General features: G+C 44.3%; 1 protein-coding gene across 1 annotated transcript; it reads left to right on the forward strand.

Moving 5' to 3' along the window:
* The first annotated feature begins 1686 nt into the window (after positions 1-1686).
* On the forward strand, positions 1687-26351 carry si:ch73-70k4.1 (uncharacterized). Its single transcript, XM_055659384.1, has 4 exons — positions 1687-1967; positions 3954-4107; positions 10264-11027; positions 24363-26351. Exons 1-4 carry the CDS (start codon positions 1828-1830, stop codon positions 24433-24435), a joined length of 1131 nt encoding a protein of 376 aa, XP_055515359.1. The 5' UTR covers positions 1687-1827; the 3' UTR covers positions 24436-26351.

The following is a 26351-nucleotide window of genomic DNA, read 5'->3' on the forward strand; positions in this document are numbered from 1 at the left end:
TGACTCATCTTTCAATCCACTTGTTCCAGTATTGATTTCATACTCTGCAAGACTAATTGTTTTCTTTTTACTATTATGGTATTCACAGTACTCAAGGTGATTGGCGTTTGCGAAACAATATTATGAGTTTACCTGAAGACTTTGATCCAGTTCTAAGAAATAAAACTGTTCATATTAATGAAAAAGTCAGACGTAGTGACGATGATGTGAAATATCATAGAACCCTGCTTATATACCAATAACTCTGGCAAACCTTGTATCTGAATATTGCAATACAGTGCTTTTTGTATTGACTCATTTGGTGAGACTCGTTCATGTGCTATTTTGTAGAATTGTGAAAGTTCATAGTGTTTTTGTGAAGCTTTGTGGGCTTTGAATCTTTTCTATTTTTTCTTCCTACGCTTCTGGGACACACAAACTTGTTGTTGGGCTGGGGCGCTTTGGGATGAGCAGTCCTCTGGAATATTTACATATACTGGTAGTTGGCATTTTTCATGGAGATGAAAGAGAATGAAAATGCTGGAGACTGGAGCAAAAAAAAAAAACTGCTGGAGGAGCTCAGCAGGTCAGACAACATCAGTGGTTGGGGAGGGGAATTATCGATGTTTCGGGTTAATGATCTACATCAATCCTGATGCAGGGTCTCGATCTGAAACGTGATAATTCCTGCCCTCAGATGCTGCTTGAGCTGCTGAATTTCTCCAGCAGTTTGTATTTTGTTCTGCATTTTTCATATCTTATTCAATGATGACCTGGGGAGGGAGCGGGTTGTGGGGAGAGGAGGTGGAACATGGGGGGGAAGGGGTATGAAGGCATGGGGAGTGAGAACGTGGAAGTGTGGGGAGGGGGGCATGGGAGTGGTGCATGGAGGTGTGGGGAGAGGGGCATGGAGGTGTGGGGAGAGGGGGGCATGGAGGTGTGGGGAGAGAGGGGGCATGTAGGCGTGGGGAGAGGGAGAGTGGTGTGGGGAGAGGGGACATGGGGGTATGAAAGGAGGAGTGTAGTAGGGAGAGGGAGCAGGGTGTGGGAAGAGGGGACATGGAGGCATGGGACAGGGAGAGAGTGGGGAAATGGAGGGCGGGGCCGGGTCAGGGGGGGGAGCGGGCGGGGGAGGGCGGGGGGGGGGCGAGAGGGGGGGGGAGAGGAGAGGGGAAAAGGGGGCGTGGAGAGAAGGGGGCGGGGCGAAGGGAGAGGGGGGGGTGGGTGATTGGGAGAGGAGAGGAGAGGGGGCGGGGCGAGGAGGGGAGAGGGGGGGGGAGGGAGGGAGGGGAGGGGGAGGGGAGAGGAGGAGAGAGGAGAGGGGGCGGGGTGATGAGGAGAGGGGGGGCGGGGGAGAGGATGAGGAGAGGGGGCGAGGGGTGGGGGTGATTGGGAGGGGAGAGTGGGCGGGGCGGGGGGGGGGGGGGGCGGGGGGGAGAGGAGGGGGCGGGGGGGCGGGGATTGGGAGGGGAGAGGGGGGGGGCGGGGCGAGGGGCGGGGGGAGGGGGCGGGGTGATTGGGAGGGGAGAGGGGGCGGGGCGGGGAGAGAGGGTAGAGGGAGGGGGAGGGGGGGGGAGGGGGGGGGGAGGGTAGAGGAGAGGGGGCGGGGGAGGGATTGGGAGAGGAGGGTAGAGGGGGGGGGCGAGGGGGCGGGGCGAGGAGTAGAGGAGGGGGTGATTGGGGGGGGGGGGGGAGGGTAGAGGGAGAGGGGGCGGGGTGATTGGGAGAGGAGAGTGGGCGGACTAGGCGGGAGATTTGTCTTTAGGAAGTGAACTAACTTTCCGGCTGTAAGAAGCAACGTTCGTAGCGGGATACCGGTCCCGACTGCCCCGTCCTTCGGGAGCGGTCATGGCCGAGGAGAGGAGGCTGAAGCTGAAACGGAGGAGGGTTGGCGGCGGGCCGCGGGAGCTGAGCCCATGGCCGCCGCCCGGGCCGTGCGAGGAGGCCGGGCAGAGCGGCAGCGAGCAGCTAAGGGCGGAGGGGAAGCTGTAAGTGAGCGGGCGGGTGCCGACCAGCGGCCTCACTGCAGAGAAAGCCCGGGGTAGCTGTCCATGTGTCTTTTGGAAGTAGTAATTGACTCTATTTCAATAGCTTCCCCAGGCATATCATTCCAGATACAGACCGTGGAAAAAGTTGACCTCTTAAACAGCACTATTGTATCTGCCTCCACCATCATCCCTGGCATTGTGCTGCAGGCACCCACCACCTTCTGTGTGGGGAAAAAAAACTACTTGCCCAGCACGTCTCCTTATATAATTTTATATCTTCTTAAACCTTATAAACACTTTCTTTTTCTTTTTGACCAAGTTTAAAATCTCTGGTCGTCCAAGGTTCCCTTACCTTGCCATCCATATCCCTCCCCCTTACTGGAACATGCTGGTCCTGGACTTTGATCAGCTGGCCTTTAAACGACTTGCACTGGAAGAAGGCAACTGACCCAATATCAACTGCTGACAATTTACTCTCCATTCTTAGGACCACCTATTCAACAAAGTTGGCATAGATATTGACACCAACATTATTAAGTAAGATAGACACAAAAAGCTGGTGTAACTCAGCGGATTATCAAGTACGACGTAGCTATATAGCACAAATACTCAGTCATACTGTATATTTAAAAAAACTAATCTGCTGAAGCTAGAAATCTGAAACTAAGAACAGAAAATGCTGGAAACACAGAGTAGGTTAGGCAGCATCTGTGGAAAGGAAACTGAGTTAAACTAAACTACTCAGTTTGTTTCTTGTCGGGGAAATGTCAAACGATGCACTGGTCTTCCCCTGCAATGGCCGAGTCTCATTAACAGCCAGAATAAACGGGGTGTGTTGTAATTTGTCATTCCAAAGAAAGGAAATCTGAGATTACTGCATTGCAGTTACAGTCTTGGTTATGCTTTCCAAGAGAAAGGAATAACATGACTTATTCACCTTCCAGTGAAGGTGGTGGAGACAGGTTCGTTTTTATCATTTAAAAATAAATTGGATAGTTATATGGATGGGAAGGGAATGGAGGGTTATGGTCTGAGCGCAGGTATTTGGGACTAGGGGAGATTATGTGTTCGGCACGGACTAGAAGGGTCGAGATGGCCTGTTTCCGTGCTGTAATTGTTATATGGTTATATGGTTATGACTTGCATCCCTGCAACTCCAAGAATTTGTTTTGCAGTTGGTGCATTAAATATATTTTAGTTTAGTGTGATTTATTATTGTCATGTGTACTGAGGTATTTTTACAAAGCTTATAAAAAAAAATGCTACAGAACAGCATGACCCCAGAGTGGGTGTGTAATTGACTTGAAAATTAAGCTGACACTTTGCTGTGACGGGCTTGTTTGAGGTAATAAAGAGCTTCACAGCTTCTGCCCACAATAATCTGGGTGCGGGAAAGGGCGGCTGAGGTTGCCACTGCCACAAACCCTGTAAAATGGGAAGAAACATCAGAAAAGTTAATGTTAATGTTCCAGCAGCTTCCATCTAGGAACCTTTGTTAGGTCAATAGGATCAACTCACAGTGGCGTAGCTGATAGAGCTGTTTTCTCACAGCGCCAGAGACCAGGGTTTGATCCTGACCTTGGGTGCTGTCTGCGTTGAGATCTCACTTTCTCCTTGTGAACGTGTGGCTATCGCCCAGGTTCCCTGGTTTCCTCCCACATCCCAAAGATGTGAGGGTTTTAATTGGCCTCTGTAAATTGCACTTAGTATGCTCGGCGTGGACTCGATGGGATGAAGGGCCTGATTCTGTGCTGTATCTTTCAATCAAAAAAAAGGTTTGAGTGATGGCCCAATGCAGTTGGATATTGTGTAAGAGTTCATATGTGAATAATGACCACTTGGGCTCGAGGAATTATAGTTCTGCGAACTAGCCAGCCAGTGAGTAAGATAACACTTTCTGCAAAGGAGATGAAAGTTAACAATCTTAAGACAAGTGTCTAAGCCAAATGACGATTACAAGCATCACCAAAGTCTTTGTATTTGCAGGCTGCCAGCTAATGTATCCACTTGGCTTGATGACAATGACATGAATGAGACTGACCACATTTGGGCTCTTTTGATGAAATCGGTGTTTCCAGACGTGAAAGGATCAGATTGGAAGACTATTTCAGTGCCAGACTTGCCCTTGGACTCTGAGAAGGTACGGCTTAATTCCCTGTGAAGAATGGGCATTCTCTTTAATTTCTTGAGTCCATGATCTTTGGCATTTACTTAACAGGTATCCAATATTGCTCATTTATGTGGTTGAAGGATTATTTGACCTTTTCAGGGACTTCTGAAACTCATCACATTATTGTGTGTGTATATTTACATTTTTTAATTATTACAGAGTTGGGAAGGCAGCAATTTAAAAAAGCATTTCTTGCAGAACTTTTGTTTCCTGTTCTTTCAGCATTGAATGGGGAAAAGTGTACAGTTGGGGAACTTTAGGTGATGGTGAGCCCATGCATCCAGGTTCGTTGTTATTCCGCTGCACAGCCAGTTAACAGATATGTAGAGCCCTGTCCCACGGTACAAGTTAATTCCAAGAGCTCTCCCGAGTTTGCCCTGATTCAAACTCGGAGATTTACGGTATTGGCCATTCGTTGGTACTCGGGGCTCTCGTGGACATGTTGAAAAATCTTCCCGAGTCTTCCTGTGCCTACCAGCCGTTAGCGAGTCTTCCCAAGTATCAGCCGTTAGCGCTAAGAGACGTCCCGAGCTCCGATGTACCCGCAACGTTCATTCTCTGTGCTTACCACAAGTTAGATTTTTTTTAAACTCGGGAGAGCGCTTGGAATGAACTCGTACCGTGGGACATGCTATAATGCTGTAAACTCACTCTGGGCTAAAACTCTGAACCGCATAGACCAAATGTCCAATGAAGAGTTTCCAGTTTTGTGCTCAGCCAATTGATGTTGGCCAAGACACCAGTTGTTGTTATTCTAGTGGCCTTAGCACCTTTTGCCAAGTTTAAATGTTCTCTTTTCCAATGCATTTCAGTAATCCCTGCTGAGAAATGTACATATCTTGAATTCAATGCAGAGAGGCCACTTCAGCGAGGCTTGGAAGACTTGCTGCCATTCTGAATCATGTCCCAGTAAGAGACCTGAAGGGGAAAAGGGGGGAAATTGCCATTTAGGCTTGTTTGTAAGAAAGGCATGCTCTAAATTCAAGATCTTCATTTCTAATGAGCCAATGCATCATAACAAGATTCTGCAGTCTGACCACATCCAGTCATGAACAACAAGTGGGAGGCCATTTAATGAATAACAAAGAGTAGGTCTAGTTTAGTTTAGAGATACAGCACAGAAACGGGTACCACGGCCCATAAAGTCCGTACCGACCTGCAATCCCCACACATTAACACTATCCTTCACACACTAGGGACAATTTACACATACACCAAGCTAATTACCCTACATACCTGCACATCTTTGGGGTGTGGGAGGAAACCAGTAGATCTCGGAGAAAATTTACACTGTCACGAGGAGAAAGTACAAACTGCGTAAGACAGCACCCGTAGTCGGGACTGAACCAGGGTCTCTGACGCTGCAAGCGCTGTAAGGCAACAACTCTTCCGCTGTGCCACTGTGCCCCCACCCCCCCCCCCCCCCCGAGTAAGTGGGAAAAGACTGCATATGAAATTACCAGCAGAAAAGTGGAAAAAAAATAATCCTGAAACAAGAGGCCCACCAGCTTTCGAGGCAGGGTAAGAAGCTGAGGAGAAATGGAGTGCTGAGAAATTAGAAACTACGGGTCACCCGTACAGACCGAATGAAGAAGTTCTGCAAAGTGGTTATCAGTTTTGTTTAGTTTCCCATTGGCACAAAATTAGAAGAAGCACATAAAGGAAAAACTGGGTACCATGAAACTGAGAGGACTTCCCAGCAAACAACACACATCCAATGCCAGTCAGACTGAGAATTGATAAATAAATAATGAATGGCTTGAGAAGGAATGATTAATTAAAGTGGTAAATTCATAAACAGTAAGGAAGCTTGGATGACGAGAGAAACTGAGGCTCTGGTCAGGGAAAAGGAGGCATGGGACAGGTATGGGCAGCTGGGATGAAGTGTATCCCCGGAGGGGTTTCAGGAACGGAGGAACATACTTAAGAAGGAACCCAGGAAGGCAAAAAGGGGGCCTAATAGCTCTGGCAGATAATCTTAAGAAAAATCCCAAAATATTTTCTGTATATTAAGGCAAAGAGGGTAACTAGAGGGACAATAGGGCCCCTCAAGAAACCAAAGCGATCATCTCTGTGTTGACTGCAGGACATGGGTAAGGTCCTTAATGAATATTTCTCCTCCGGTTTTGCCGAGGGGGAAGACATGAAGACTAGAGAACTAGGGACAGTTAATGGAAATGCCTTGAGGACAGACCTCAGTACAGTCAATGCCACCACTTGTAACTAATCTACTAAATTGCATACATCCTGACTTCGACCTTTATCAGCATTAGATCTAAATTAATTTCCAACTCCACCATGCAAATATCCTCACTATAGGAAACACCGGTGGTTCAAGAAGGCAACTCACCACCACTTTTTGAGCACCGTCGGGGATGGGCAATAAACACTGTTCTTGCTAGCAATGCACCGATCCGGAACGATGAATAAAATAAAATCAACCCCACCGGCTGGATCATCCCCAATTATTCCCGACCTTTCCTGCAGGTTAAGGTTGGGAATTCTGGCTGATTTTCCCCCTCATCAATCCAGTGGTTTGGAGTGACTTGCATGAGGATCTGTTCCTTCAAAATATGCAGCTCACTTCTCACTAAACACATTTGTTCAGCCATCAGGACTGATTAATTTTTGTTTTCTATGGTACAAATAGAAATCATTTAACATAGACATTGACAAGCGGTATCTTTTATTCCTTCTGGAACCTTGAGAGGCTAATTTGTGCACTTTTTTGACCACTGTTTATTTACAGAGTTGCTGTACAGAATCAACAAAATTTATTTTCCTGTCAGCGGTCTGACCCCAGCTTGCTGCTGGGCGGTGTTCCAGACGGGGATAAATATAAGACCAATATTTACCACTGTCCCAATGTGTATCATTTTGTTCATCTCCTATGCTAAAATCAACAATTAGTAAAGCAAAACCAATTTCCCTTCAAAGTGTGCATTGATTAATATATGAAGTCTTTCTATTTTAGGTGTTGGGCTGGTCTGGGTGGGTTTGAGAGAGGAAGGCTGTCAATCAGTCAATTTAGTGGGCTGGATTCAGTGACTACTTGCCAGCACATCCATTAATAACGACTCAGCTGTTGTTGCTGGCTTACACACCGTATGAGAAAGTAGTATGACAGACACAGGCTGTTTGCATCAACCAGTCTCTGTTGATGCTTATCATGGGTCATACATGTCCACCCTGTTTATCCACTTTTCTTGCATTTTAATGTGGGGCTTCTGGTTGAATGTGTGTGTGTAAGTTATACATAAAAGTAAAGCTGCTGATATGCACGGATTTAGACTATACCCAAATACTTTGCATTTGCAATACAGAAGAATCATTTCAGTCTTCCTGCAGCATTATATTGGAGCATCCCCAGCTGAAATTGCATCATGTTTTTCAGATTAAGGAAAATCGTGGGTCACTTGGGAAACCGTAGCAGTCCTTCACAGCTGCAACACTGTTTAAAGCCACTTCATTTAGTTGTGCAGAGTGTTGCATGGAGTTGAGACATTCACAGGAGAGGAACACAAGTGGTTTTGCGGCCTCTGGTGAGCTGTGAGGAATTACAGCTTCCAAAGGTGATTTTTGGTGGGTTTGATGCTCGATCGGAGACATGCAGAGATCCCTTAGGGAGGGGATGCAGGGATCATGCCTGGAAACCTTGTTTGCTAAACATTCAAGATCTGCAATGGTCCTCTCCCAATTACCCTCAAGGATAATTAAGAACATGATCCCAGTGATACCCATATCTTCAAAATAATAATGATACTGTGAACCATTATCCTACCTCCCTTTCTCCAAGGAGCATTGTATCTGGAGCTGTGCAAATCTGCTTCTCTGCCAGGTCACATCTCTGCCGATCCTGCAGGACTGGAAAGTAGTTAATGTTGTTCCTTTGTTTAAGAAGGGAAGTAGAGAGAATCCTGGGAATTAAAGACATGTGAACCTCGCGCCAGTGGTCGGGAAGCTATTGGAGAGGGTTCTTTGGGATAGGATTTACTCTCATTTGGAAGAAAATGGGTTAATTGGGAACAGTCAGCATGGCTTTGTTTGCACCAGGTTATGGCTTACTAACAAGAAACACAGGATTTTGGTTAGGCCAGATTGCGAGTATTACATGTAGTTTCGGTCGCTTCATTACAGGAAGGATGTGGAGCCTTTACAAAGGGTGCAGAGGAGGTTTGTCAGAATTATGACTAGGTTAGGGAGGGTTAGCTACAGGGAGAGGTTGGGAAGACTTGGATTGTTTTCTCTGGAACGGCAGAAGTTGCAGGGAGACCTGATAGAAGTACGTAAAATTATGAGAGGAATAGATAGGATAGACAGTCAGAACTTTTTCCCCCACGATAGAAATATGAAATAGAAGAGGGTGTAGCTTTAAGGTGAGAGGGGCGGAGCAGTTTTTTTACACCAAGGTTGATGAGTGCCTGGGACGCTCTACTGGAGATGATGATGGAGGCAGATATGATAGTGACATTTAAGAGACTTTTGGATAGGCACATAGATATTCAAGGAATGGAGGGATATGGATTAGGACCTGTTGTGGCATCATGTTTGCCGACAACATTGTGGGCCGAAGGGCCTGTTCCAGTGCAGTACTGTTCTATGTTCTATTTAAGGTGGTAGTGACTTGCTTTTGGCCTATTTACCTGTATACAGCTCGCCATTGTACTACAGAGGCCAGAGATATTTCCCCATTACAGAAAAGGAACTTCCTTTCATCCTTCTTTGGAGGCAAACAGTGTTAATGGGCTTTTGAGGATTGGTAAGTTCAGGGAGCATTAGATTGCACAAGGAAGACTTGGGCTCCTATGCGTACCAAGGTCTTGATGACTTTCTCTCCCTGAACAAATGCATAACTAGTTTGTGACCAAAATAAGAATTTTCTTATGATCATTGCTCTGTTTCTCAGAATCCTGTGTGGCTCATTTAGAGTAGTTTATAGTTCCATCCATATTTCAAGAACCATATTAGAGCGGTGGGCCTCCTCTTTCCACAACTCCCAAGCACCTCTCCGCATCCACATGTGCTGCTAAGCTATGCCAATGGCTCCTTGAGGTAAGATTCTGGTTTATACTGCACTGTAGATCTCCCAGAAGAAGGCTGGACCCTAAGTTTGCATCCTTTCCTACACAGGCCATAACCTGGCAATTGTGAGGGATTCACTCAGAGTTGCTGAAAGCCTACAGAAGGATTTAGAGGATGAAGCAGAGGAGTAACATGGCAGCAATGGTGTCCTCTCTGCAGATCCTGCTGTTTGTACGCTGTACAACATCCCAGCCTTAAAGCTTCCTCAGTCAAGTACCAGCCCTCCAGCACTTTGTGTTTTACACAGTATTTGGCTATTCTAATTAAGCTTCTGGTTACCTGTAGGAAGCTAGTATCAAATTTAGTATACATGCAAACTGAATATTTTGGCCTTTTCTCTGGGTATTTTGTCTGATAAATTAGCACACATCTGTTAAAATAATATGAATTGTTGCATACATGTCATGCTCTTCTCTTGGGGATCAGTGTAAGTTTCTAATAATTAGAAAATGTATTTATTTCCCCTTAACCTGTTATTAAGTTTAAGAGAAGTATGATGGCAAAGCAAAATACTTTCATATTCCAAGGTTGACACAAAATGCTGGAGTAACTCAGCGGGATGGGCAGCATGTCTGGAGAGAAGAACTGGGTGACGTCCCGCTGAGTTACTCCAGCATTTTGTACATCCCGCTGAGTTCAGCGTTTTGTGCGTCCTGCTGAGTTACTCCAGCATTTTGTGTTCAATTTAAACCAGCATTTGCAGTTCTTTCCTACACACCTTCAGATTCCATCTTGTTTCCTGATAAGGTGCAGCTGCCAGTGGAGAGAATGTGCACAATTAGTGCCACCTCTCACTATCTTTGAAGTGGGTGTTCTTTTAGGTAAAGCATCATAGATAACGTCAGAGATACGTTAGAGGGAACCAGTAGAGACACTTCATTGTGAGTTTATCCATGAATGAGGAGAGTGAAGTATTACATTTGGACTGGGCATATCTCCGATAGATATGGGCTTGGTTTGGTATTTCCCCCCATGCTAACCTTTACTTTGATACCTTTTACATTTTGCAGAAACTGAACTGTGTTTAACATCCTTCCTTGACAGATCCCCAAATACATTGAACCAGTTGTCACTGAAGCCATTTCTGTGGGAGGTGAGAGTTTTATGTGGACACCATTTCCTCCTTCAGCGGCTCTTGAAGGGAAGAGCAGACCTGAGCCACTCCCCAGCCATGGGGCCGTCACTGCAAATATGGGAGAACTGATCGATTCCACTGAGATTCATGCAGGCGGATCTCGACGTCCTCTGTCAGAGACTATGCAGAACAAACATGTTTTATCTTCTACAGACGCGGCAAAGTATCTTATTTATCCAAATGAAAATGATAACATGCTGCCAAAGAGCCACCTGGTCAATGTTAAATCTAATGATTCCTGTGAAGCAGATCCAGTGAGGTTCCCTGCAGAGCATGCTGTGAGGAAACGGGAAGACCTTTACCGAGTGGATGCACGGCATGTTACAGGACACCGATCAGCTGACGCCCTGCTTGGTCCGGCCACACATCTTCAGAGGCCAAGAGATCAAGAACTGCAGCAGCCGATGGCTGTGACAATGCCCATCAGCAAGCCCAGTCAAGAGAAAGTAAAACAGCACAAAATGCTGACAGGAGGGACATTGTGCGGAGAGGAAGATGATGCTAGTGTCAGTGTTGGAGAATGCCAGGGCCAATCTTTCTCTGAAAATAGTCCCTGTATCACCATCACGAACAGTGACAAAGGTGCTATCACTAAAGGAAGGTCTGACGGGCAGATGGAAGCTGGGCTGGATTTGGAGAGCTGTCCGATGTGCCTTGTTCCCTTTCCTGCAGGGTAGGTGTTACTTGCAATGGTGTTTTGATTTATTTATGCCTTGATCTTCCTCCGTCAGCCCTGTTTCCTCAACAACTTGCCTATCTACTAGCTTTCATTTTATTATTGCGAACGGAATGTTTTTTAAAATAATTCCTGTCTTTTTGAGGTTAGTTAAAAGAAGTCTGTGTTGAGTAAAAAACCTTAATGAGCGGGAGCGTGTCTGAAAAATCTGATTTAATTCTCATTATATTTTGTATTTTTTCTTCAATGTACTTTAGAGTGTTCTGGGAATTCTTTCCGAAGTTTCTCCTACTTGTTCAGGTCTGTTCCTCGTCTGTTGTTCATCTGATCTTGTTCCAAGCTGTTAAATCTGTTGTTATATTAGCTGATAGAAGCGATGCAAACATTTGTATGGGCTCATGTTTTTCCTTTTGGTCCAGTTGGCCAGGGCTTGGTGCTTGTTTCCAATTTGACTCTTAATTACATGGGTGAAGCCAAGACTTTACTGCATGGAGGATAATAGAAATGATCCAGAGAATGTTAAACACCAGAGGAGGACACAAAGTGCTGGAGTAACTCAGTGGGTCAGGCAGCATCTCTGGAGAACATGGATAGGTGACATTTTGGGTTGTCACCCTTCGTCATACTGATTTGGGGTGGGGGGGGATCTGGGAGAAGAGGGGCAGAACAGAGCGTTGTGGGTGATAGATGAACACAGGTGAGGCAAGGTTTTGATAGGCAGGTGGTTGGAACAAAGTTCAGAGATTAAAACAGGTGTGAGACAAAAGGATTGAAGAGTTGCGAATTGTTGAACAACAGATTGGACCTAAAATAGACATAAAGTGCTGAAGTAACTCAATGGTCAGGCAATCTCGAGGATAAGGATGGGTGGCATTTTGGGTCGGGACCCTTCTTTCTGTGGCCACACCATAATGACATTTAAGAGGCTTTTAGATATGCACATGGTATTCCAGGCAGTGGGCAGGTGCTATAGACCTGCACGGGAAGTAGACGCTCCCGCCCCCACGAGTCTCGGGCAGATGGGGCTCGTCAGCCTGGGAAGGCAGTCCATCTAGGAGAGGGAAAACTCTGATTTAAAACCTCCACTGCCTTGTGACCATATCCAGTCATGGAAAAGGCTCCAGGAGTAAACCTCAAGAAAATCCGGAGTCGGAGCCCCGAAGGCAGTTTGTCATTGTCTACAACCTCGCTCTGGCAGATCCTGCGACGGCGCTGGTGCCAAACTGTACCGGCCCTGCTGTTCCTTTGGATCGATCAGTGGATAGGGGAGACGTGCTGCATGGGCAACAGCCTGTCCTCGATATGACATCGCCCAGGCTTGCATCCAACCAGGATGCATCACCTACATCAGTCATGACCTACTAAAGGTATTCCAGGAATTGGAAAATCTGAATCATTTGCAGGCAGATGACATTCTGAAATATGGTCTCGACCCAAACATTGCCTATTTCCTTCGCTCCATAGATGCTGCCTCACCCACTGAGTTTCTCCAGCATTTTTGTCTACCTAAATGTTACTTAACATCACATTTGGTACGCACTTTGTGGGTCAAAGGGTCTGTTCCTGTACTGTACTGCTCTCGGTAAACTCAACAGCACTGATGTACAGAACTTAGGATTCAAGTTCATAACTCTCTTTAAGTGACAACACAATTCTATAGAGTGCTAAAGAAGGCGTATGGTATGCATACCTTCATTGATGCATCATTGAGTAAGTCTGGAAGTCATGATGCAGCTTTCTAAGACTTGGTTAGGCCACATTTGGAGTATTGCGTGTAGTTCTGCTCACTTCATTACGGGAAGGATGTGGAGGTTTTAGGGTGGGTGCAGAAGAGGTTTACCAGGATTCTGCCTGGATTACAAAGTTTTAGCTATCAGGAGATGATGGACAAACTTGGATTGTTTTCTCTGGAGTGTCAGAGGCTGAGGGGAGATCTTATTATGAGAGGCAGAGATGGGGTAGACCGTCAGAACGTTTTTCCTGGGGTACTAATTTGAAAGACTAGAAGGCATAGCATTAAGGTGAGAGGGACAACGTTTAAAGAAGATGTGTGGGGCAGGGTTTCTGCACAGAGAGTGACGGGTGCCTGGAACATGCTGCAGGGGTGGTGGTGGAGGCAGATATGATACTGGCATTTTAGAAGTTTTTAGATAGGCACCTGAATACGCAGGGGATGGAGGGATATGGATCGCATGCAGGCAGAGAAATTATCTTGGCATCATGTTTGTCATGGGCATGTGACCAATGAGCCTGTTCCTGTGGTGTATGTTTTATGTATATGATGAAGCCCTCCAAGGACTGGGCTAGCTCGTGTGGTCCCTGCACAATGGCAACATTCATTTGTTTCAGCCAGAGGCATTAAGCCTTGATCGCAACTGATGTGTAATCCTGAAGTTTTTGCCACCCTGTGCCAAGACCATTCCTTCACTGCCTTATGGTACACTAACATATTTAAGTGACTTTTTACACCCTTGTTATGTTATGGGAATATCACTATAAAATCTGCAAAGCTCTGTAGATTTAAATGATTTAGAGAAGCCTATGACTTGCATTGTCTACAGGACGATACCTCGGAGTGAACACCTGATAGGGTTGCATTTGCATTGTGTACATGAGTAATCACATATAAAAGTTGATTTGTTTTTGTGCTGTCCTTATTTATTATGGTAGTTGATGAAGAAAATAGGTTAAAATTCATAAACTTAGCATTATTCTATTTGCATTATGGCAAATTGGAGTAAAAAATTGGAGTTTAATATTTATTGAGTGTATTCTATTTTGCATTTAATGTACATGTGCAAGGGCTTACTACAGAATCTAACGTGGCTGGCATCACAACCACTCCAGCTTCTCTCAAAGTGGGTGACTCATGCAATCTCTAGACAACAGGCATTGTCTACATTACCTCTCACAATGGAATTGACTGGTGTTTTTTAATGGGTTTAATCAACTCCTGGTACATCAACCTGAGGACCCATTTTGAAATGGAAGTAGTTCCAAGGAAACTGTACAGACTCCGTGAATGGGAGTGAGTTTATGGGCTGTAAAAATTGTGTTTGAAGCCAGTGCTCAAATTGTGAATTTTTTGGAATTAAAGTGTTCTGTGCACACATTCCTGACTTCAATCCCTTGAGTTAAGTCACATCATCACCATGGTGATGCTTTGTCTTCACCAAAATGTTATACCTTTATGACTTAAAGACCTAGAGCCAGCCATCTTAGTACATTATTATAAATTAGTTAACCCCTGTGCATGTCTGATGCTTTATGTGTGTGATGTTTATTCATAAACATGAAGTGTAAACTTTGGATGGAGTGATTCTGGACATTGGCAAAATGCTCAATTCCTCTCCCTAAACAATGTTAGATGGGGCAAGAATATTTTACGGAAACATAACGTCTCTGAATGCACCAATTTGACTTTGCTGAAGGAATATTGATGATCCTGTCTACGCTCAGGTCAAAACTCAGGCCAAAACAGTGTGCGAGTGTAGGCAACTCGTGCACTTTCCTACCCTTGCTTGAATTAGACTACAATGAATTGGTCTACACTCCAGTCTTCCCCCCGGATGAGTAGCTGTCTTTTGGTTTAGTTTAGAGAAATGGTATTGAAACGGTCCTTCGGCCTGCCGACCAATGATCACCCATTATCCCAGTTTTGCATCCAACACATGAAGTGCAATTTGCAGAAGCTAATTAACCTACAAACCTTCGCATCTTTGGAGTAATTATTTTTTTCCAGTTAGTAATTGGAATTTACAAATGATTAAATAATTAGTTCTGAGTAAATCACAGATTTAACAATATTAAATAATAATGCCTACTTTGTGGTCAGTAAATATTTCAATAGTTTACCAATTACTAAGTCACTGTGAAAAAGTAAACAACTCCAGAAAGTGGCTTGTAAATCTCTTAACAATTTATAAAAGCAAAAGTTGACTTTTATAGTCTGATGGTAATGGAATTGGATACATCAGAGTATCAGTTTACAGTTATTCAAGTAATGACTTGAGAGCGAGGAGGAAATTTCTATACGCGATTTGCAAAGAATGATTTGCCACATGGAATAGATGAAACAGAGTCAGTTTCCACTCCTTAGGGAAGTGTAATTTAAATATAGAGCCAAGGACAAAGCTGCCTGGTCCGATTGCAATTGGACTGTTCCAGCATGGATGCACTGCATATGCAAACGCAGATGCTCCATCTAAGCTAGTCCCAGTTGTCTGCATTTGGCCCATATCCATCACAATTTCCTTTCCATATACCTATCCAAATGTTTTTAAATGTTGTTGTATCTGCCTCAACCATTTCCTTTGGAAGCTCATTCCATATACCCTCCACCCTCTGTGGAAAAGGATGCACCTCAAGGTCCTATTACATCTTTCCTCTCTCACCTCAAACCTAGGTTTGCCATCTTCATGGTTCTTAATTCCTTTATTATGAGAAAAAAATACTTTGTGCATTCACCCTATCTATTTCCCTCATTTTACACATGTTTATCGCATGTTTATCAGCCTCCTGCGCTCCAAGAAATAAAGTCTTAGGTTGCCCATCCTCTCCCAATCGGTCAGTCCCTCTACTCCTGGCAACATCCTCGTAAATCTTCTCTGCACTCTTTCTAGCCTAATAACATCTTTACTATAGCAGGGAGACCACACAGAACACAATACTCCAAGTGTGCCCCACCAATGTCTTGTAAAATTGTAACGTACCGTTCCAACCTCTATACTCAATTCCCTGACTGATGAAGGCCAGTGTGCCAAAAGCCTTCTACGCCACCCCATCTGCCTGCTATGCCACTTTCAGGAACTATGTACTTGTACTCCGAGATCCCTATAACTCTATCCAGGGCCATAACATTCACAGTGAAGATCCTGCCCTATTTTAACTTCACAAAATGCAATTTCACAGTTATCTTAATTAGCCCTTTCTCGGTCCACCGGCTGAGATGATTAAGATCCCATTGTAATTTTTGATAATCATATTCACGGTCCACGATGCAACCTATTTTAGTGTTATCTGTAAATCATGCCTTGTAGATTCGCAACAAAATTGTTGCTAAAAATGACAAAACCGCAACCTGCCCAGCACCGATCCCTTAGGCACACCACTAATCACAGGCTCCAAGTCCAAAAAACAACCTTCTACTGCGATGAACCCCATACTCAGAATAAAATGACCTACCTTTAGAAAGTAGTTAAGGAGGAATGTATTTAGTCAGGGGGTGATGAATCTGTGGAATTAATTGTCACGAATAGTTGTGGAGGGCAAGTCATTGGGCATTTTTAAAGCAAGGATTGACAGGTTCTTGATTAGTAACGGTGTCAAAGGTTATGGGGAGAAGGCAGGAGAATGGGGTTGAGAGGGAAAGATAGATCAGCCATGATTGAATGGCGAGTAGGCTCGATGGGCCCAAATGCCTGATTCTGCTCCTATGACTTGGTTATGAAACCAAGTGTAGTGGACATTTGCAGTTGGATCTGAAATACAGAAGAGATAATTAATGCTATCAGACATCGAAGGATACATTTCCATTGAACGGTGCTGAGAATGGTAAATGAATGGCATCATGTGAATGATTTGAAGTGTAAAGTGAAGAAGTGCAGCTCACAACGGGAACTTGATGTTGGAGAAGGGCAGCGTTTTTTCATTTTGGGCTTGGTTTGATATTTAAAGTGGGGGTAAGAAAAGGAAGGGTTGGAGGGACTAATGGGATCAGTATTGAATTGCTGACATGACATAAAGGGCTTGGTGTGTTGTGTGATTCAATAACATATCCCTTTAACATGTGGTCGTCATTACACATTGGATTGCCATCTTCATGGTGCTGAGCAGCCAAATCACCATTTATACACCTTGAGAGGCTGAGTCCCAGCAGTGAAGTCATGCCTTTTCTAGCATTACTCACTCCCCTGCCCATTTATCATTTTCAATGTTTCTCAGCTGTTTCCTATTCTCGGAGTTAGAGCACAATTATTCTAGTCAAGGAAAATAATAAAATGTGGGGGAAAAGATGGCACAAAGACAAGGAATTTATACATAACTTGTAAAATTATATAGCCTTGTACAGCAATATAAACAAATGATTGTTCTCTTGTAACAGCAGTTAAATACGTCCCTGTCTCCCTGCAGTTGCATGTAGTGCAGTACCACAGGGGAGGACAGGGGTAGGGCTAGTTCTGCACTCATTACTTCCAACAGGAAAGTTGAAATGGTTATAAAGTTGTGCTCTCCATTAACTCCTTTGAAATGAATAAACGCAGAATTTAATTTCACCGAAATAGCCCATTGTCCTTCAGAAACTGGGCAGCAGTGAAAGAACGAGGCATAAAAAGAATGTTAAATACTCAAGTGTGTGTTATAAAGTGGGGAAAACTTAATTTTATTGCCAATTAAGCTTGTGGTGTTTGATCACAATGTCGGGATAGATGAGGAAGGCCATTCGGCCAATTCATCTAAAACATCCCATTTTATCCCCTGCCCCATCTCTCCACCACAACAAGCAAACCATTCCGAAACATGTGTAGGAAGGAACTGCAGGTGCTGGTTTCTACTGAAGATGGACACAAATTGCTGGAGTTACTGGAGTCCATTCGGAAACATTCTCAGCTTTTTTCTGTCATTTCCTGTGTAGAAATGTATGACATATTGATGACTCCTTCAGTGAAGTCCAGGTTCTGGCTTCAATACTAAATTTTCTTTTACAAATTTGAACAAACTAAGCTCTCTTTTTTCTTTACATGCTGTGGCCTTGATATCAGGGAATGAATATATAAGCTGCTTTCGAACAAGTAGGTTCCTTTGTCCTGAAAGGTTTTGAGTAGCGAGTTAAATACCACCTTGTGCCATGAATGGTGGAGCGATGTTGTTGAATTAGGACACATTCAGTTGCGGGGTACTCCTCTGACTGGGCAGCTTTCTGGTGAATGCTGCTCCTGCTTCAATCAGACTGCTGCAGTTGGGGCTTCTGTGACGATAATGCTTTTATCCTGTTGAATGTGAAGCAGATGTAGTTGCACTATTGTTGAGCGCCATTGTCTAGCAAGTTAAAATATTGCTCAAGGCTTACTACTTGCAGGCACTTACTTGCTGAGGACTCGCAACAGAACTGAATATTGTGCACTCAACAGCAAGCACCCAATTTCTGTTGTGTAGATGAAGGTCATTGATGGGTGTTGAAGATGATGAGATGGAGGATATTGTTCTGGAGAGAGTCCTTGGGCTGAGATAATTGTGCAGCCCACAAGCTGCTTCTATTCCCTTTGTCCTGTATCTGTACACTGTGGACGGCTTGCTTAGAATCATGTATAGTCTTTCCGCTGACTGGATAGCATTTAACAAAAAAAAATTTCCCTGTACCTCAGTACACGTGTCAACGAACTATACTAAACTAAACTATTCGCTTAACACCATGGTTATAGTTTGTGCCTGAATATCTATTCATCTAACCCTAAATGTACCAGACAACTGTGTACAGTTGTGTACAGGGTACTCAAACCCAATGATTGATGACTTTTCTGCTGAAATCAATTTCTCTTCATCTCCATTCTAAGTGGCCTACCTGCTGACCTGAGACTATGCCCCAGTTTCTCAACCCTCCTAGCAACCCCCTCAATCGTCTCAAGCTTGTATGAGCTCACGTCTTAACCTTCTAAACTCCTGTGAGTACCGGCCAATCTTATTCTATAGAGTTAGGATATTCTTCCCCAGAATCTATGCAGTGAATCTGTGCTGTTCTGACTGCAGAGTGAATGTATTCTTCTTTGGGTGAAAAGGCCAAAACTGTAGAATTTATTTCATATCAGATCATTCCAAGCAAGACTTCTTTCATTTTGCACTCCATCTTGCTTGAAATAAAGGCCAACATGCCACATTACCGTCCGATTGCTTGCTGTACTCGCTCTATTGATTACACTGTCTTGTGAAGCAGCAGCAAAATGTCCAATTACATCAGATTGTCAACAGCAGAAGGCAAACACAAACCCAACGTCTTCAAGCTTGGCGTGCTGGCAACTGTTCACAGATAGAAACTTGCCATCTAGTCCAGGCAATCGAGTCGCATAATCTATTTGGACAATTCAACGGTCACCATAAAGAATGAGGCGGCAAAAGAAACATTACAAGTGCAAATTGGAGGCCAGCTGATGAGGCACAGCGGGTTTTCAACATAAAATATTATGGGATCTTTTGTTTTGCAAGATGGACCCAGGAACACAATCCGGATCTGTCCTTATGTGAACCAACATGGATGTTATGCCTATCTGAGCATCTTGCCATGGCCTTCTACATAGTCAGCAAGGCTGACTATCTTCCATGCTGAGAAAGGGATCCCTGTGGTGGCAGTGACAAGAATGCTAAAGTGGAACCTGTGACAAGTGGTGTAGGACTGATTTAAAGCCCGGATGAAAAAAGCCATTGGCTCAATCTTGCTGTTGTTGAATTATAATCCCGTCATGGCATTCTTAATTTCTGCTGGTAAAACATCCCTCACAGATACAAAGGAATGTGTTCCATGTTGAAGTCCAGCTATCGAGCTGTTCTACAGCACTAGCAATTAGAGACGTTGGCCACTGCTGCGTTGCTGCTACATGGATAACTTGACCACAACTTGAAGGCTTCTGGTCGCAAGCCTGGGGTCTCGTGTAACTCCAAATATCAGAGCAATGCCCCGTAAACTGAAACAAGCCAACTCCAAAGCTACGATAGTGTACTGAATCCTCTGCTCTGGCCATGCATGTCCAGTTTGAACCAACTATAGCATTCACCATAACATGGAAAAGAGATGCCACTGGTTTGTTTTCATCAACTCAGATCATGTTTTTGCTGATGATCCCAAGTTGTGGTAAGACGGTGGTATCGCAGCCCTGCCACCTCAACTCTAACGAAACACGCTGACAGCTGAAAGAGCCAAAGGCTGATCGAGTTACTATGCAAGCTGAATGCCTGCTTATTCTTCAAAGAAATGCTCCCGCTGATGATTAGATGATTCCCAGATGATTAGGCATGGTCAACCAAATTCTGGGTCGACGTTCAAGATTGAGGTCTGATTTGGCTGTGACCTTGACAGCAGTTCATTCAGGTTCCTGTTATCTTTGCCTGGGGTGTGCTCAGTAAGCATAGTTCATACAGGCTCTCCGTGTTACTGCCGGTGCCAAATGCTTCATCCTTTGTGGGAACCTTTAAGCAAATGAGAAAAAGGGGGCTCACTGGCAGGGTACGTCAGTGATCCACAAAACCTCAAACAACTGCTACAATCTCGTGGATTGTCCTTGTTCCTGCATCTGGAACATCTACTTGAATGATCTGCCTGCACCTTGCTGCGGAAACTTTCCTTTGCAGACAGCTTGACATCAGCACGCAGGCAAAAAACCTGCAAGGTCCAGAGGACCCACGACAGCAGAGAGCACACATGGACCCTGCAGACACACACACACGCACGCGCTTGGCTTATATTCCTGTAATTCATAGAGGTATCCATTTCTCTTTTTAATCGCATTGTTAAGATGTCGCTTTGAATTGCCATGTCAATCATTTTTTTTAATGCCTTGTCGGTGTTGCTTTTTTTTAGTCTAGTTAATAGCAGAGATGTTGTCCCTCTCCAGTACTGCTGCTGAATTCTGATCAGCCCACATTTCTCTCTGATACGAGTTCATGATCATCATTGTTTTACAGCATCCATTTCTTTTTTAATCTGCAGTGTTAAGATGTCACTTTGAATTGCCATGTCAATCATTTTTTTTAATGCCTTGTCGGTGTTGCTTTTTTTTAGTCTAGTTAATAGCAGAGATGTTGTCCCTCTCCAGTACTGCTGCTGAATTCTGATCAGCCCACATTTCTCTCTGATACTTCTGCAGTGCACTCTATTTATCTTTCTTCTTTTTTCCAGTTGTACTTTTGCCATCAATCTCATTCGTCTCTACCCCCCCCCCCCCCCCCCCCCCACCCCCCCCTCCCCCCCCCCCCCCCCCCTGGTCACGTTGACAATCAGACACATAAGCCGGGGACCTATCGAAGATGGTGTTGCTGTTGGACTGATAGTCCACATGGTTCCCAACATGCCCGAGTTAAAATCTGACATTCCACAATCTGCTCACAGTCAGCAAAGTCTTGAAATCTGCCATCATATTTGTGTTAATCAAGCTCGCGCTACTATAGGCGAAACCCTGAAGTACATGTTGAATCTGTTGGATATGCATATTGAATGCAGCATTTGAGGTAATGCTGCACACCCCCATACCTGGTCAAGCATTCCTGTCCCAAATGGGGCAATCTGCAGGTCCCACATCAGTCACCTCGGAACCCACAGAACTGGTGGAAGCCAGTCACCCACGACCCCCAGGGACTGTCTAAGTAAAAGGAGCCTTTATTATTTAATGCAGGTCGGGTGAATAAATGCAATTTTGTCTGCATCTCGGAGATTTTTTTCGGACATGTTGTCAGTGGGGCAGCACAGTGGCATAGCAGTAGAGTTACTACCTTACAGTGCCAGAGACCCAGGTTTGAATCTGACTGCAGGTGCTGTCTGTACGGAATTTGTATGCTTTCCCTGTGATTGTGTGTGTTTTCTCCGGGTGCTCCAGTTTACTCCCACATTCTAAAGATGTACTGGTTTGCAGGTTAATTGGCTTCAGTAAAATTGTAAGGTGTGTGGGGTGATCACTGGTCGGCGTGGATTCGGTGGATGGAAAGGCCCTGTTTCCATGCTGTATCTCTAAAGTCTAAAAGGTTGATGGAAATCGAGGTCAATATCTCCATCATGGGCATGAATCACTTTTGTCCAATACACACAGTGTACACAGACATCTTAACAGAAATCGAATCATGCTGACAGTGCAATGTAAATGTACGCAGTTGAACCTGGTTATGATCAGAACGCTAAAAAAAATCCAATGTAATGTTCCGAATTTTAAAATAATTTGATGAGCACTTTTTACTTAAAAGGGTCTTAAAGTACAATATTTTTTCAGTGATATTAAAAGTAGACCATTGTTTCTCAATGAGTTAATAAAGCTAATCAAACATTTGAACAACTGGAGAAAAAAAAATATCTTATACATTGTGAAAGAAAGGGGAAATGGAAGTTACTGTAATTGAGATCTACTAATGGCAGTTTGTGTTTGTTGACATTTCAACTGAACTGACGCTTGTCCGTGGCTAAAATTCACAGTTGCATTCACCGAATAACCATGAGCATTGGGTACAGATATGTAACCAGAGGGTACCTGCTAGACAATTTGACTTAATTGCTCATGGCTAAATTATAGACATCCAGAAAAGAAAATCAAATTGTTCTAATCTCCCCAAAATTCTTATCGGCCAACGTTTCTCTCTGTAACCATTTCTTTGGGAGTTTAGTTTACTGACACAGCATCAATCCAATTGTAGATTGGGAAGCAGAAGCTACAGCTGAAATGAATTACTTGGAGTGGCTGCCTCCTGGACGGAGATTTAATTTCTAGTGGGACCGAAAAGATTCACTGCTGCACTGCTCCAATCAATCTACCCTTGTGCATGCTTCGTTATGCAACTAATTGAGACTGATAGCAGCTGCATACTCTGCAGTTACAGCCAGGACTTTGGATGAGCAGCTCGATCGATGTAGAACATTCCGTTAAAGTTACGGAAACAGTCAAATTTTAGTGCTGCGTTTTCCCAGGGCTCTGAAAGGTGCTGACTCTTGCTGGGAGATGTTGCTATGGGCCACAGATGTTCTTTGGTAATCTGCAGAAAGATTAGTCTCCCCTTGGGTATAAAAAAGATTCCTAGTATGCCTGGAATCAAAATGGGAAAACTGAAACGGCCTGATAATTACAGCATTGTGGTGCTTATCCAGCATCCCATATCTGCCAATGTGCAGCAATTATATTTCTTTGCTGTGTGCGAAGGAACTGCAGATGCTGATTTAAACCGAAGATAGACACAGAAAGCTGGAGTAACTCAGCTTGACAGGCAGCATCTCGGAAGAGAAGGAATGGGTGACGTTTCGGGTCGAGACCCTCACGAAGGGTCTTGACCCGAAACATCACCCATTCCTTCTCTCCAGAGATGCTGCCTGTCCTGCTGAGTTACTCCAGCTTTCAGTGTCTATCTTATATTTCTTTACTGTTTGGCTATGTATAGATTATTATCTCTACACTTCCCTAGAATATTTAAAGAAATACAGTAAATTTCATGAAACCATCTAGGAATTACTTCCCCTTCATGAAATGTGGCATCTTTCATTTCTTGGCCCCTTGGGGTGGCACAGTGGCGCAGCGGTAGAGTTGCTGCCCTACAACACCAAAGACTTACTACAGGTGCTGCCTGCACAATGTTTGTGTGTTCTCCCTGTGACTGCGTGGGTTTACCGAAAGACATACAAGTCTGTCGGTTAATTGATTTTGGTAAAATTGTAAATTGTCCTTGGTGTGTAAGATAGTGCTATTGTATAGAGCGCTAGTCGGTGCAGACTCGGTGGGCCAAAGGGCCCGTTTCCTCGCTCTCTGCTGCGTGGTTTCCGTCGACGCCAGTGGCTCGGGGCTGATTTGTACGAGCAGGGCTAAAAGGTGAGTCATAGAGTGATACAGTGTGGAAACAGGCCCTTTGGCCCAACAGGCTCACACTGGCCAACATGTCCCAGCCACACTGATCCCACCTACCTGCATTTGGTCCATATCCCTCCAAACCTGTCCTATCCATGTATCTGTCTAACTTTCTAAAACGTTGGGATGGTCCCAGCCTCAACTACCTCTTCTGGCAACTTGTTCCATTCGCCCACCACCATTTGTGTGAAAAGGTTACTCCTCAGATTGAGCGGGTGGTTTCTGTTTTGACCTGGAGATGCTGTGAGGTTGTGGATGGTTTTTTAAATGATGCCACTGCAGAGCAAACAGTGTTAGTGAATGACGACTATCAGGCAAGTTCTGGAGAGAGTGCAGGACCCGGAAACATTGAGATTGTTGGGAAGGGGCTACACTAGGGACCCCATCCTTTTTCTCCAGTGATGCTGCCTGACCCGCAGAGTTACTCCAGCATTTTGTGTCTATCTTCGGTACAAAGCAGCATCTTCAGTTCCTACCTCCACACACTTGAAGATGTCTGGTTGGATTTCCAGAGTGATGTGTAAAGCAAGAAATGGTCATTGAATTCACTCTGGGGGAAATAAATATATATACTTAGTTTGCATGGCACTAAAATAAACAATGCTGTGGGGTTGAGATGCAAGGCCAAGTGTTTGTTGTTCAATTTTGTATACTGTTTTGCTAACCATCTGCCCTCATATTGCACATAGTGAGAGGTATTGTTCAATTTTCCCACATTATATTGATTATGGAATGACCCTTGTTCTTTCAGATTCACCCAGTTGGACATCGATAGCCATCTTGCCAAGTGCCTCTCTGAGAGCACAGACGACGTGATGTGGTAATTACTTGGCTGAGAGAGGAGCATGTTAATGCAGCCTTTGGACAGCATTCAACTGGGACTATAAATAACAATGCTTGAGCCTGGGAGCTGAAAAATGAAGGCCGTCTTTGTGGCGATTCTCCACATTTCTTTAGACAGAAACGGTTGATAAAAAATGTCCAACTATTTGCATCTAGCTGAGTTAGAGTCCTCTCCAATTATTGACCATCGATACCAGCTGTTTTCAACAAAGTTTTATCACTTTGGATCAGGTCAGGATATCTCGTATGTTAGATGTTGATTGTTAGCATATGCCCTGTTGCATGGTTAGCAGAATCTTTCCTTTATGATGAAGTGATTTACTTTCTTACCTCATCTGAATGTAATGACTCCGTGCTGAGTGCCAAGCGCAGTGCGGTACCTGTGCCCATTAGTCATTTTCCAGCCTCCCTGCTGCTCATCATTGCATTATTTGCAGAGAACCCACAGGTAAGCTAGTCCAATCCATCCTTACACTTCCAACATGGGGTCTCTGGCGAGGAAAGAGATGCCCCTCAGATGACTACTGAATTCCTACCTCGGATTTGAAGAAGAGTCCTGACCCAAAACGTCAACCATCCTTGCTCTCCAGAGATGCTGCCCGACCCGCTAAGTTACTCCAGCACATTCTGTCTATCTTCTGTTGAGACTTGAAGGACTCGCGCTGAGGATCTGAGGTTGACTTGCTGTTACTACATGAAACATGCTGTTTACACGTTTACACAATATCTAATGTCCACTAGATCTCCCTAAATTGAGCCGTACTGCAGTGGCATCTTGTTCACCAATTTGTGCACTCGTACAGGGCCAGTGCCATTCCCAGTGGGTGCTAAAAGCAGAACAGCTATATCCTATCCACGTTGATGCCGGGAAGCTAAATTGGTAGCCACAGAGCAGCTGCAGAGAGTATGTGGAGGGATAGGGAGAGGAAAGGCATCAATCTCCTTCGCATGGGGCCTCCCCCGGCATGATCCAAGCACTAATCAAGGCCTGCGTTTGGTGGTAAGGCTGATCAATTTGGCAGACATTGGAGTGATGATAGAAATGTTGCAATTGTCAAGTAATATTTCTTCTATACTAAGCAATGTAAAAGAAGTCTGGCAGATGTTGAGAGTTACATTGGCAAGGTTTGAATGAGCAGCTCCCCAATGTGCTGCAGTGTTTTTGTGAATGATAAACAAGGGTCGTAGGTTGCACCAGCATCAATTTAGTTTGGAAATTGCAGATATGGCACTGTGCAGGTTATATATTGTTAGCTATGCAACAGTGAATGGCCAGTGGATTTGCTTTTGCCAAGCGTATTAATTGATTTAAAAATGATCGCTAGTTTGCTCCAACCCAGGGTAAATTGGCGTTTGCATGGCTTGCATATTGTCCATGAATAGCTCAATTTTACATGCAGAAGTGCGTCCCTAGGTTGGATGAACCAAGTTGCTCCACATTGTAGATAGACACAAAGTGCTGGAGTAACTCAGCGGGACAGGCAGCATCTCTGGAGAGAAGGAATGGGTGACATTTCGGGTTGAGACCCTTATTCGGATTAGACTGAAGAAGGGTCCTGACCTGAAATGTCACCCATTCCTTTTCTCTAGCGATGCTGCCCGACCCGCTGAGTTACTCCAGCATTTATCAAGAGTCGGGGGAAAAGCTATTTGTCTCTATCTTTGGTTTAAACCAGCATCTGCAGTTCCTTCCTACAAATTTTGTTTGCACCACATTTTATTCAGTCCTGTGACACCTCTAATCTGTATGGTTAACATAGATCTGTATTGTATTCATCGTGTGATCTTTCTAATCTGAATGGTTCAATGAACCAATTAGTATATTTAGTGAGCCTTAAAAACTGAATTAAAATATGAATAATTAATATTTACAAATAAACTATCGATTATTAATCTT

Source organism: Leucoraja erinacea, chromosome 30 (assembly GCF_028641065.1).
Source record: "Leucoraja erinacea ecotype New England chromosome 30, Leri_hhj_1, whole genome shotgun sequence".
NCBI classification, from domain to species: domain Eukaryota; kingdom Metazoa; phylum Chordata; class Chondrichthyes; order Rajiformes; family Rajidae; genus Leucoraja; species Leucoraja erinaceus.